Genomic DNA, 13172 nt, shown 5'->3' with positions numbered 1-13172 from the left:
CGGGATTGAATGGCGATGTTTTGGGGGATTTCTTCGGCGTCGGCACTCTTGAAGGAGTCGACAGAGGGGCGGGTGTCGTCTTCGTGATTCATAGCGAAGGTGGAGGCGAGTGAGCTGATGGAGAAGAGAGAGGAAGTGGGAATGGGTGCCTTGATAAAGACTCCCGGGATTCCTTAAACGGAGAGTTTAAGTGTCCCAACAAGGCAGAGTATTCCCGAGATCCATCCCTTAAAACTCAAACGACTCTATTCGGCGACGACGAGAGAGCCGTTCTCGGGCCGTGTTTGTTGTCTCCCCAACCACAACCTCGGAGGGGGATCAGACTCCCACGGTGGTCAAAACTCGATCTGCCGGAAGTTCAACTGAAACATATGCATAGTACCAACACTACAGGTCGATCTCAACATCTTAGTCGTCTAATCCACTTTTTCCGTCCGATAACATACGCTATATTCAATATAGACCCTTCACCTCGTTTGAGAGCCTTTAAGAGGGTTGACAGCGGCGGTGCGCGCGGATTTCGATATCGGCTGAGGTGACCATAGTTTCACGCCTCGATTCAATTAGAAAACATTGGAGCTCGAACCTCTTCTGTGAAATAAAATGTGATTTGATAATCTGATGAGACACGGGTCGGAACTCGGAGATAAGCCAGATGTACAGTCATTGACGGGGATCTGATGGATGTGCGGTGCAGCCGCGCTCGAGCTCAAGCGAAGTCTGGGTGTGCGCTGAGATGCGCGATGCTGCAAAACGTCAAGAAAACATCAAGGCGTGTGAAATGGCCCTTAGCTACGGATCAATGGGAAGCAATGCTGTATAACCCCCTTGGATGCCAACGTCAACTTTCTCAACGATGTCATTTTAGCTGTGGGTCCACGATCGGATCGCTGATCTGCACCTGACAACGGGATCCGTGCACACTGTACATATCCTCACTTCAACGTCGAAACAAAGGCGAAAAACCGCGATCACTCGGAAGCGGAGTGTTGACCGGCGCATGGCGTGTATTTCAGGCAAACACGGGTCGGCATTTGCATCGGATTTGGTGGAAGGCTTGGGGGTCTTTTTTCGATACGGCAATTCTGTGCGAGCTCGGGGCCCCGCTGAGCAAGCAGTGTCCGTCAGGGTGATGAGACAGAGCTCGCGAGGGATCTTTGGAGGATGGCATGATCAATGCACACAGGGAAAAGTCTTAAAATCTCTTGGCGAGATAGATCGATTGGCGGTTACTTCCGCAACATCCCGAAGCGAGAAGAGGTTGGTGGAGGATCGATGAGGCCTGTCGCAATATGTCAGGCCCACGATTTGTGCACGGAAACTGTGCTACGAGAGAGAGAAACAAACACCTCATGAAGACGAATCATGGCTTGGCATTGCTTGGGGCATTCATTGGCGGATCACGTCTGTGCACGGTTCACTCGGGTGTGGATCACGGTGAATGTTACAAACTCCGCGCCGTTGGGGATGCCATGGTGGTCGGCGTCAGGACATTGCGCCGCTTATCGCCCGATGTGTGTTCCCGCGCACCAAAATAAGGGATCAAGCATTAGGTTTCGGGAGTCGTGAACGGCGGTGCTTGAGCATACCTCCTCTGCGCACGCTAACGACACTCACCAGCCCAATACTCTACCTCAAGGTCCTAAAGACCAGAGAGCCCCGCCCGTCCCGAAACTGACTGGGTAGCCAAACAGTACTCTGTCCACCCACTAAGCTGCTGCTGGCAGAGAAATTTACGGGCTCAACCACTCTATGGCAGGTTTGAGGCCTTGCAAACAATGGTGTTGTGGATCACGACAGCGCTACGCTGACTTTACGACGGCTCGGTGTTCAGCACTCTATTCATCAAGTCGCAACTTAAGGCAATGTTAGATTGCGATATGAGAGGTGTGATCGACTTGCCTATGATGACTTTTACGGGCGATGTTAGATTGCGACGGGGAAACTGATGCTTGGCTTCACGGGCAAAGCATGGAGGCACGAGCTGACCGATGTCGGCAAAACGGTTGAGGTTGGGGACTGGAGAGCATAGATTGCGTTCTGGGACGCACAGACGCAGAGCCCAAAAGGGATCAAGGATGACATTTAAGAGGTTTCCGGGTTGTTGGTGGGTTGCTTGTTGTTGTCGTCGGGTATAAGATCGAGGACCATCCCACGTTCCAAGTTCCTATTATCATCAACCTGATCACCACTCGCTCACCTCGACAAGCAACTCGACAATGGGTAATCTGACCTCTCGCCATCAACAACCCCAGCAGGGTCCCGGTGTTGTCACCTACATCAACGATGACGGCAAAATCGTCAATGACACCCAAGACATCTTTAAGGCGAACCTCAAAATGAACGCCATCTACTCTTCCTTCCTCGACGAGAAGACGGCAGGCGAAAGCACTGCCAATGTCGACCTTGTTGGCAAGTCTTCGCGGTTGTTGTTTGAGCAATGCGCGGATCGTGGTGTGTTTGGACGTACGGGGTTCTATGGTCGTTCGGCTGTTTGTATTCGTGAGGATACGGAGTATGTCATTTGTAATGACAACATCGGCGAGATGATCCCGACGGAGGATTTGCACACGTACGCCTCCGCTCTCGACATGGAGTTGGTTATCTTCATCGATCATCCGCTCATCCCGAACGTCCCTCTCAACATCCTGAAAACCAATCTTCTCGAGGAAGGACAAACACTTCAGGTCTTCGACAACTTGTCTCAGCTTCGTAGGGCGAGGTTGGATCAGCCTACTGCGTTCTTTCGCGAGGAGGGTATCATGGTTGTTTGGTCCCAAGAAGCGGGGACGGCTTTGACGTTGGCGAAGACGGTCCAGGCCGCGTTCGAACAAATCAGTTGGGATCAGGCCGCAAAACCTGGTGAGCTTGAAGTCATTGAGGAGAAGAAGGAAGGACGCTTTGGGTTCCTCAAGAAGAAGAAGAAGTCGGTGATGGCTAAGACCGCCGCTGAAGCTGCCGATTTGGAGGCCGACGAGGATGGGCGTGTTCCTCTTCGTCGCAGGGAGATTCAAATCCCTATCTATGTCATGTTCGTCATCGCTCTTGGTGGTATCTACTTTGGTCTCCTTCTCCGCAGTCTCTTGATCGAGTACCGCTACGATGGTACTGTGATTCGCTTCGCCTACGTCGCTTATTTCCCTATCGCTATCTTGATGTTCTTGTACTTCAACATGACCGTGGTGTCCTCCGTTGGCAGTATTATCGGTCCCTTCAAGCAGGTCTTCAGGAACTCTTTTGCGTACTCCGCGATTCCTCCCAAGAGAATTATGGGCGCTCTTCCTCCTATGACGGTTATCTGCCCGGTTTACAAGGAGTCCCTCAACAAGGTTATTGACCCTACTGTTACTTCTGTCAAGGCTGCTATGCATCGGTATGAACGCCAGGGAGGGGTCGTCAACCTTATCCTCTGTGACGACAGAATGCAGCTCATCTCGACCGAATCCCAAGAGTTTAGGAAGGAGTACTATCGAAGACACAATATCGGCTGGGTCGCTCGTCCTGGACATGGTGTTGACGGGTATATCCGTGCTGGACGTTTCAAGAAGGCCTCGAACATGAATGCGATGATGGGGTTGTCCGTGAGGGTTGAGGAGGCTCTTCGTGGTGTCGAGCGTCCGGAGGGATGGTCCTTGGCCGATGAAGAACGTGCTTACAACAATATTCTCGAAGACCTCCTTCAGGCTGATGGGAGACTCTGGGCTGAAGGGAACATCCGTATTGGAGAATTTTTTCTGATTATCGACTCCGACACCCGTGTTCCCAACGATTGTTTGATCGACGCTGCCTCGGAGTTCGCTCAGACGGATCACCTTGCCGTTCTCCAACATGCTTCTGGTGTTATGGAAGTCGATGGCAACTTTTTCGAGAAGGGTATGACGTACTTCACCGATGTTATCTACCGTGCGATCCAGTACGCTTGTGCCGCTGGTGATGTTGCTCCCTTCGTTGGCCACAACGCTTTCCTTCGCTGGTCTGCTGTTCAGAGGGCTGCTAGGTACATCCACGAGGATGGTACACCGAGGTGGTGGTCTGAATCCCATGTTTCCGAAGATTTCGAGATGGCCCTCAAGCTCCAGTGCGCTGGATACTCTGTTCGTTTGGCTGCCTACACCAATGGTGACTTCAAGGAAGGTGTCTCATTGACCGTTCACGACGAGATCACGCGCTGGGAAAAATACGCGTACGGCTGTTCCGAATTGCTCTTCCATCCTCTTCGTCAATGGGTCTATAAGGGCCCCTTCACACCCCTCTTTAGACGTTTCATCTGGGCTCCTCAGATTCCGTTATTTGGAAAGGTTACCTTACTTGGATACATCGGAACGTACTATGCCTTGGGTGGATCGTGGATCTTCGTCACGGTCAACTACTTCCTTACGGGTTGGTTCCACAACATCATCGATCACGTCTACCAGCAGAACTTCGATTTGATGTTCGGTATCATGGTTGTCTTTGGTGTTGTCGGATCACTCGGAGCTGCTATTGGTCGGTACCGTGGTAGCGATACTGGTATTATCACTTGTTTCGTTGCGGCGTTGGGATGGACTCCGTTCTTGTTCATCTACTTCAACGGTATCTCATTCCACATCTCCCGGGCTCTTCTCAGCCATATGTTTGAATACAACATGCAGTGGGGTGCAACGGCCAAGGAAGTCGAGGATTCTAATCTCTTCAAGGAATTGAAGAAGATTGCCAAGAGTCACACGTTCCTTTACATCTACTTCGGATTACAAATTCCCATGATGATCTACCTTGGGTGTTATGCACCATATCAATGGCAGATCCCGCAGATTAACTCGTGGTTCCCATTGGCATTGTCGGTCATGGGTCACATCTTGGTACCAATTATTCTCAACCCGAACTTGCTTAAGCTTTGAGACGATGCTTGCGGAAATACCTGAATTCTTATATGGGACTGGACGGGACGGGATGGTCGGGAGGAGGCCTGGGTTTCATGAACAATATAGATTGTCGATGAGTTATACCTTATTGCGAAAGCATCGACATCAACTTGACTTTACTTCTAACTCTAATACTAAAATATGATATCTCTTTCTTTTTATTGATCGTTGATTTGACAACTTAAGCATGATATCGAGTCGAGTCAAATAATGTTCATTGTTCACTTACGGGTATCATTTGGTAAAGTAGGAATAGCACCAAGTAACACTTCAAATCCCTTTAGATCGCAACCTCCTCAAACCCCTCCTCATTTGCCTGCTCATCCTTCCCCTCAGCTACCTCAGCCGCCTCTACAATCTCCTCTTCCTCCTTCGCGGCAACACCAGCTTCTTCCGTAGCTTCCGGAGCAGCTTCTTCGGCGTCCGTGGCAGTCGCGGTGATGTGTCCTTCTGGGCCTGGTTCGCCCTCGCCGAGGGTAGGGGTGACGACGGGTGATGGCTCTGGAGTAAGTCTTCGGTCGCCTTCGGTTGTTGGTGGGGCAACTGCTTCGGGTACGGGCCCATCGGTGTTATCCACAATTGTATGCGGCTGTACCGGCGCCTGTTCCTCCTCCTTTCCAGCCTGTTCGGTCTGTTCTGGCTCTTGAGGCACTCCCGAATCCTGTGCGGGTGTCTCGGTGGGTGTGATCGCAACAGCCTGGGTCGGAGCGAAATCGAAGCCTTCGTCCAGCGCGCCGACATCCTGTGGCAGAACTCGTGCTTCGGCGAGGTTGAGCTCATTGAGGTTAACTGGCTCTGGTGGTGGGCTGGTCGGCAAAGACAAGGGCTCTGGTCCTTCATCGATAGGTGGTTCTGTAGTAACAGGGGTGGAGTCGGTTGCCGCAGCACCTTCAGCAGCAGCGCCAGCAGCAAGGGAAGACCGCGTCGGGACATCGAGCATACTTCCTCTTCTCGACTCAGGGTACCCAGGCGGAGGCCCCGCCGGCCCACGAACAACCCGAAGTGCTGGGTCTGCACCGAGATAATACGCTTTGACACCAACGAGTCTTCCTTCACGTTCACACGCCGTAACCCACTCCGGCACAACGATAGGAATATTCATCTCATTCGCCTTTTCCCACTCCGGTCCCCTAGGCTCCTTACAAATGAAATGCGTAGTATCAATCTTCACATTTGTCTGCGGTTCCCTAGCTCCGATCGCCTGCAATGAAGCCATGAGTGCCGTCTGCTCCTCCGCGGTAAGGGGTGGTGTGTCGGAAACGCAGATTTGGAGACCGGTGAGGTCGGTCATTTTGTGGGTTTTGACATTGAGTTTTGGGGAGGTGTAGGTTCCGGCGGAGGTTTTAAGGACGAGGTGGAAGCTGTAGGCGGTGTCGATTGCGAGGCCGGAGAGTTTGGTTGAGGTGTTGTGGAGCGGATCTGGGATGTTGCCTAATCGTGCGTTGTTCTTGTAAAGTGCCAATGACCGCAACTCGGCAGTGGCGATTTCGACTGGGTCCCATTCCAGTACTACACTTGTCTGTGTCGCGTTTCGTAATCTCAGCTCAGGAGTTTTGGGCTCTGCCGTTCCGAACTGTGCGAGGATATCCTCCTGCAAGTTGCTGAAAGCCTCGTTCTCAGCATCCTCCTCAGTCGGATTCTGCGCAACTGAGATATCAATGATAGAACCGGATTTCACACCTGATGGCAAGAGTACGGAAGGGAATTCGACGAGGTGCATCGACTCCTTGGGGTCGCGGGTAAGGAGGATTGCCTGTAGATGCCCGGTCAGCGTCTTGGAATGACAAGAATGACAGAGGCCGTCAGCATACCATTCCGGCATCCAGCTTCCCAACGGTGAATTGGACCTTCGTCGCCATGGCAGGTTACCGTTTCAATTGATTGTTGACAGTTGGTCGATGTCGTACAGGGCTGCGCTGGCACGGCCCCTGGAGGTGCAGCTGCGGCACACCGAGCAGGAGGATATACTACAATGCTTCGAAGTCCAATACCCCGACTGTGCTGTCGTTCATTACGGCGTCCAGTGACATGGATCATTAACCACCGCACTTATGCTGCCGTAGCAGCCGAGGATATACCAGTTTCTCGCCTGCGAAACATCGGTATCATTGCACACATCGATGCCGGTAAGACGACAACGACTGAGCGTATGCTCTACTATTCTGGGTACACGCGGCGGATTGGAGATGTTGACGAGGGAAACACGGTCATGGACTACCTCCCCGCTGAACGCCAACGTGGAATTACGATTACATCCGCAGCAATTACCTTTCCTTGGCGAAACTACCGACTTAACTTGATCGATACACCTGGACATGCTGATTTTACCTTCGAGGTTGCAAGATCACTCCGTGTCCTTGATGGTGCAGTCACCATCCTCGACGCCGTAGCAGGTGTTGAAGCACAGACCGAGAAAGTCTGGCGACAAGCATCTGCACATCAGATCCCTCGTATCGTTTTCGTCAATAAGATGGACCGAACAGGCGCTGGATTCGGGCGTACTGTCCGTGAAGTGGCGACGAAGTTGGCAAGAGGTGGAGCTAAAGTTGGATGTCTTCAGATCCCAGTCTTCGAGAACGGTGTTGAAGGTGGAGCATTCATCGGTGTCGTGGATGTCATGGACGGTATTGTTCTCACATGGCCCAGTGACGGAAAGTCTGATGGGAGGGACGTCAAGGCAGTTCCTGTTGCTTCCTACCCCTCTCCAGCACTCCAAGAGGAAACAGCAAAAGCCCGTGGAGCTCTTGTCGACACACTTGCGGAACTCGATGAAGAGGTCATGGAACTTTACCTCGAACACGAAAATGCCATTCCAACTGCCGCGCTCAAGAAAGCTATTCGAAGATGCACGCTTGGCAACACACTCATCCCTATCCTCACCGGCGCTTCATTCCGAAACATCGGTGTACAGCCTCTTCTTGACGCCGTACTCGACTACCTCCCCTGCCCTGCTGACCGTCCACCAGCAGCCATTACGCTGCAGGGAAAACCCGGCGAACTCGACGACAAGAAGAATGATCTGTGTGCACTTGCATTCAAAGTCGTCCACGATCCCAGAAAAGGAGCAATGGTGTTCGTTCGTGTTTACAGCGGAAAACTCGCGATGGGTACCCCAATCACAAACACCGTCACAGTTGGAGAAGTTCCTATGAAGGAGCGCGCTAATAAGTTGTTGAGGATGTATGCTATGGATTCTGAAGAAGTTACGGAAATCACTGCAGGAAATATCGGTGTTATCTTGGGTTTGAAGCATGCGAAGACTGGAACTACGATCATCTCCTCTCGTGATTCGCGCACAACCCTTCAACTTCACCCTATTCCTACTCCACCACCAGTTTTCATCCGTTCCCTCGAACCAACGACGTTGTCTGACGCCAAGGGTTTAGACCTAGCATTGGAAATGGCACTCCGTGAGGACCCATCTCTTCATGTCACTCGTGATGATGAGACTGGGCAGGTCTTGCTCAGTGGCATGGGTGAACTCCACCTCGAGGTTGTCCGAGAACGTCTCCTCGGAGAGTTCGGAGCCAAGGCCGAGATGGGTGACCTGAGAATTGGATACAGAGAAACTGTCAACGGCATGAGTGCAGAGATGGAAAAGCAGGTCGACAAGGAGTTTGGAGCTGGCAAGAGAGGAACAGCATCTGCCAAGGCAATGGTAGAGCCATATGAAGAGGAGGAAGTAGAAGAGGTCGAAGTGAAGAAGACCAAGAAAGTATCAAAGAAGAAGAGCAAGGGATTTGGAGGCGCTCCGGAAGAAATGGAACTCACCCGTACGAGAACTGTGAACGGAAACAAAATCACCACGATCATCCCGGCAGGTATTCTGCTCCCCGGCGACTTGATCCACGGTGAAGTACATTCTACATTGCAAATGGCGGCCGAGGTGGCATTGGTCCGTGGTCCTTTGTTTTCTGCTCAGCTTCATGCTACACACGTCACAGTCGCTGTGAAGGACCTGCTCACCACAGACCCTGCACCAACACTCACTGCTCTTTCGCAAGCAGGAAGGCTAGCCGTGGTGGAGGCGATCAAATCAGTGGGCACGGGCGTGGTGGAGCCAGTCATGGCTGTTACCGTTACTGTGGGAGAGAAAGATCTCGGTGGTGTTGTCGGTGATATTTCCGGTACACGCGGGGGTACCATCCTTTCCCTTGATGAGGATGCCTCATCCGATATCTCTTCCGTCGATCTGGACAGGGTGTATGCTCCACCAGACTCAACCTACAACGCGCGTTCTTCCACGGATGAATCTGCGCAAGTCCGAGTGGTGAAAGCATTGGTTCCATTGCGCGAGATGATTGGCTACAACAAATCCCTACGAAGTTTGACTGGTGGAAGGGGATCATTCCAGATGAGTGTTGAGAAGTTCGAGAGGGTGAATCGCGACAAGGAACGTGAAGTGCTGAAGGAGGTCAGAGGTGGATTTGATTTTTAAAAGGTAGTTGAGGGATGAGGAACCGGGGAGGATGAAGGGGTTACAAAAATGTGATAGTACAATAGAAGATACCCATAGCATAGCCAACATACGGGTCCGGATCAAGGGACGATTGAGGCCGAGGTGTTACACCATGATTTTTATGATTTTCCATTTTGCCTGTCCAAACAAACTGACAAGAAACAACCCTGCGTATACACATTCGACCCCAACAGTGACTGCGTACGTATGTTGACGACAGGAGCACCGTGTGAGAGGTCGAGAAAAAGACGACACAAAGATAAAAACAACACACTCAGATTCCAACAAAAAGCGACCTCAATCCGTAACCATACTTTTTTGATGCCACGCCGCACTCTCTTCCTTTCCTTCTCTTCTCTAACGAACGATGAACATGATGACAGACGCGTAAATGCGCTTAGATCTCGTCGATGTCGAACTCGAAGTTACACTCCTCGTCACCCTCACCACCGAACATGTCAGTCTCGTTGATCTTGGCGTTCTCGGGCAACTCTCCGTAGGCCTTGAGGTTTCTCGCCTCATCGGCATTGTACTTCTGGATAACGTCGGCCTTCTCGTCCTGGTATTCACGGAGGGAGAGGAGGATGATATCACCCTGGTTGATCCAGACCTACCAAAGAATGCGTTAGTCTCATCATCTCTGCAAAAGGGGACCCTCGCTTCGTTCGGGAGCACGTACCTTCTTCCTCAACTTTCCACGAATGTGCGCCAAACGCCTCTCTCCGTCGAAGCACATGGCCTCCAAACGTCCGTTACCAAGCATCTTGGTGACCTGAGCGTATTCCTGTCCATCCTCCTTGAACACAAGCTCACGCTTCTCGTCCTCGTTCTCGTTCTTTCCTCTTCTCCTGTTCTTTCCTCCCTGTATTCGCCACAAGTCAGTACCGTGTCATAATGACTCGTTCGAAAGCCAGACGAGCAGTGGAGATGCTAAGGATGACTAGAACGAGAGGAGAGATGTACGAACCTTTCCCTTGTTCTTAGGCATGTTGGATGATGGTGGTTACGGTTGAACAATGTGACGCTCTAATGCATAAATTTCGATTGAACGCGCTGGGGTTACCCTGAGGACGCAAAGGAGCGCACGAGTCATTCCGCTGGAGGACATTGGAGGAGCGCGACGAATACGAACACCTGTTGAACAATTATTGAAAGACAAATAGAACTTGTTCAGAAGGCTTTGGCGACTGTGATCTTAGCTTTGTGCAACCTCGAAGGGCCGCAAACGCGTTCGTGGTGGGGGCCAACTACCGTACTGCCACGGAGCATTCTTTTCAACCCGGGCGTCTTCGGTTGCTAAAGATAACTGTGCAAAGAACTCCAGGACCTCCCTTGACGAACGTAGACCTTACATTTCTCTTGCTATCCTTCCACACGTGAAGCTGCAGCTGGGCGCTCGTAGGTTGCAGCTACGTAACTCGAAACGACCAAACATCACAAACGAGCACCCAGGACCAATTGGACTGTCAGGGAGTGAGCGAATAGGTGCGTTATGAATATAGTTGTTCAGAAAAAATGCTGACCATAACTGAGCAGGACATGTACACGAACCCACAGCATCGAGGAACCTTCCAACAACAGGCAACTTCACCCCCTCCACACCTCTACCACCCAACACCACAGCACCCAATCCCACCCATGCGTTCTCCACCACCAAATGTGATCTCGCCATATTCCGCCGCCGAGCAAAACGCGTACGCGCAAGTCCCTCCTCAGGGCTATGCTCCTCAACAACCAGGAGCACCTGGTCAACAGCCAGGATACGGGGGCTACAACGCCTTCCCCGCCGCCGGCCAATTCTTCGGCTTGAATGACGCTACGGCACAGATGGGTTTCCAGATGGGTCAGACGGCTATGGCGCAAGGACAGCAATACGTCGAGCAGAACCTGAATCGGTGGATCAACCTGGGAGCGATACGACACACTTTCCACGTCTCGAACTCGTATGTGATGAACAAGTTGTTGCTCGTTGTGTTCCCGTGGAGACATCATCCCTGGACGCGGTTGGTCAAGCGTGGAGAGCAGGGGAATGTGGAGGGGTATAAGGCGCCAAGAGACGATATCAATGCGCCGGATTTGTATATCCCTGTGATGGCGTTCGTGTCGTACATCATCCTTTCTGCGTTCCTCGCTGGACTCCAGGGACAGTTCCATCCCCAACTCCTCGCGTCGACGGCCTCTACCGCGTTCGCCGTCATCATCTTTGAATTCTGTGCGGTCAAGTTAGGGTGCTACCTTCTTGGTATCAGCTCGCAGTCCCAATTCCTCGATCTGATCGCGTACAGTGGGTACAAGTTCATCGGGTATGTTGTTGTCTTGCGGTTTGTTTTGCGACTTGCTAATGCGACAACATAGTATCATCGCTACCATGATCACCCGCGTCCTTGCCAGTGGTACCCTGACGCCAACCTACACCGTATTCTTCTACACTTTCTTCGCGAACGGATTCTTCTTGGTATGTAACGCGCACCGCGCACGGCCAATGCACGCTGCTAATATGATGTTTCGTGTAGCTCCGCTCGATGAAGTACGTTCTCTTACCAGACTCCGCTGGTGCAACGACGGCACAGACGGTCACACACGGACAGAGAAGCAGGAGGATTCAGTTCTTGTTCATGGTTGCTTTGAGTCAGGTTGTGTTTATGTGGTTGTTGATCTAAGGGCAGCGACTGTGACAGCTGTTGCCGCGAGCCTGTTTTCATCGGGGAATATGACAAAAGTTGTGAATGTGCGGGTACGGGGGATGATGAAGAGATATACAACAGTATACCATCATGCGGTTTGGCGAGCATCGTAGCATGCGTTACTTGCAATACATTGTTCTTAAACATCATCACTGCATCCACAACCCCTTCCTAACCCTAATCCCAACCCCCAACACCCCCGCAACCTTCTCCCCAATACTAACACCCTTTCGTTCTCCACCACTCTCACCCACCCCCACATGTCCCTCTCTCTGGGTTTTATGCTTCTTAAACGCCCGCGCCAGAACGTTGGGATGAGGACTCGGCGCGCGACCACGCCCGGTATGGAGATGGACGGAGTGGTGCGCGTCAAGGCCGGTCGGACGCGTGATGGTATCCGAGGCGAAAGAGATATGACGCACTGGTCCGGGGGGCGGGTGAGGTGTCCCGGCGGTCGCGGACTCGGTGGATGAGTTCGACTCGATCGAGGACGAAAAGGTCAGTTTCGGCAGCTGCTCCAGGGCTGGAGGTGGGTTTCGCCTCGAGGTGGACCTCAAAATTGGGGTTGAGGGTGGGATGTAGGACGGCGTGAGAGGTGGTGGCAGCTCCAAAGGTGAGATAGCCCCGACGGTGGCATCGACAGCGTCTGTGTACCCCGAATCCGTTGCAAAGCCCATCGGTGAGTTACCTCCGATGGGAGTATGGAAGTGTACAGGATGCTCCCACATCCCCAACACCATTTCTTCCCTCAACTCGACAGCTGCTGGACCCAGATCGAACGTCGGGACAGAGTCGGTTGATGTCCAGTGGTTTGAGATGGGCATGGTGGGGCCGGTGGGTCGCAAGGTGAAGGATAAGTTAGGGCTTGAGGTGTTGAAGTATGTTGTCGTGAAGACTGGGGTTGCTAGTCCGAGTTTCGAGGAAGCAGACATCGGTGCCGGTCGCGTTGTTCGATATGAACGTTGTGAAGTGTGAGGATTGCAAGTTCATTCAAGAGTTAGGCTGTGAGGTCATGATCGAGGAATCGATGCTCTTTCCATGAAGTCATATGACTCTTGGTGTAGCTCGTTAGCGTGGCAATAATAATGATGAAATGTTTGAGACTGTCGTCGGGGGGCGTAGGGGGGG

The 13172-nt window shown here is 52.1% G+C and overlaps 7 protein-coding genes across 7 annotated transcripts; 3 read left to right on the top strand and 4 right to left on the bottom strand.

The window, feature by feature from the left end:
- Window positions 1-2591: 2591 nt before the first annotated feature.
- Window positions 2592-4877, top strand: SAICODRAFT_51458 (uncharacterized protein; the record flags this gene model as incomplete). Its single annotated transcript, XM_019169064.1, has 2 exons — window positions 2592-2930; window positions 3009-4877. 2 exons carry the CDS (start codon window positions 2592-2594, stop codon window positions 4875-4877), a joined length of 2208 nt encoding a protein of 735 aa, XP_019027389.1.
- Window positions 4878-5146: 269 nt separating this feature from the next.
- SAICODRAFT_28496 (uncharacterized protein) lies at window positions 5147-6130 on the bottom strand. The gene has a single exon (XM_019167161.1). The coding sequence runs from the start codon at window positions 5839-5841 to the stop codon at window positions 5182-5184; it is 660 nt and encodes a 219-aa protein (XP_019027388.1). The 5' UTR covers window positions 5842-6130; the 3' UTR covers window positions 5147-5181.
- Window positions 5911-6760, bottom strand: SAICODRAFT_51485 (chitin biosynthesis protein CHS5; the record flags this gene model as incomplete). The annotated part of the gene is made up of 2 exons (XM_019169066.1): window positions 5911-6654; window positions 6713-6760. Coding segments are annotated over 2 exons (792 nt in total), but the record flags the coding sequence as incomplete, so codon positions are not given.
- Window positions 6761-6981: 221 nt separating this feature from the next.
- On the top strand, window positions 6982-9318 carry SAICODRAFT_39649 (P-loop containing nucleoside triphosphate hydrolase protein; the record flags this gene model as incomplete). Its single annotated transcript, XM_019168618.1, has 1 exon — window positions 6982-9318. A coding segment is annotated over one exon (2337 nt), but the record flags the coding sequence as incomplete, so codon positions are not given.
- A 439-nt stretch (window positions 9319-9757) lies between these two features.
- On the bottom strand, window positions 9758-10225 carry SAICODRAFT_51779 (eukaryotic translation initiation factor 1A; the record flags this gene model as incomplete). The annotated part of the gene is made up of 2 exons (XM_019169094.1): window positions 9758-9970; window positions 10040-10225. Coding segments are annotated over 2 exons (399 nt in total), but the record flags the coding sequence as incomplete, so codon positions are not given.
- Window positions 10226-11187: 962 nt separating this feature from the next.
- Window positions 11188-12020, top strand: SAICODRAFT_51088 (uncharacterized protein; the record flags this gene model as incomplete). The annotated part of the gene is made up of 3 exons (XM_019169032.1): window positions 11188-11663; window positions 11716-11815; window positions 11874-12020. The coding sequence occupies 3 exons, from the start codon at window positions 11188-11190 to the stop codon at window positions 12018-12020; spliced, it is 723 nt and encodes a 240-aa protein (XP_019027384.1).
- Window positions 12021-12191: 171 nt separating this feature from the next.
- On the bottom strand, window positions 12192-13162 carry SAICODRAFT_28490 (uncharacterized protein; the record flags this gene model as incomplete). Its single annotated transcript, XM_019167160.1, has 1 exon — window positions 12192-13162. Exon 1 carries the CDS (start codon window positions 12974-12976, stop codon window positions 12194-12196), a length of 783 nt encoding a protein of 260 aa, XP_019027383.1. The 5' UTR covers window positions 12977-13162.
- Window positions 13163-13172: the final 10 nt, after the last annotated feature.

Source organism: Saitoella complicata (genome assembly GCF_001661265.1).
Source record: "Saitoella complicata NRRL Y-17804 unplaced genomic scaffold SAICOscaffold_1, whole genome shotgun sequence".
In the NCBI taxonomy this organism is placed as follows: Eukaryota; Fungi; Ascomycota; class Saitoellomycetes; order Saitoellales; family Saitoellaceae; genus Saitoella; species Saitoella complicata.
The sequence above is the reverse complement of the archived record's forward strand: the minus strand, read 5'-3'. Positions and strand labels throughout refer to the sequence as shown.

Excerpts from the sequence above, each read along its gene's own strand:
- SAICODRAFT_28496 (XM_019167161.1), bottom strand. The coding sequence starts at position 5,841 with ATGCTCGATGTCCCGACGCGGTCTTCCCTTGCTGCTGGCGCTGCTGCT.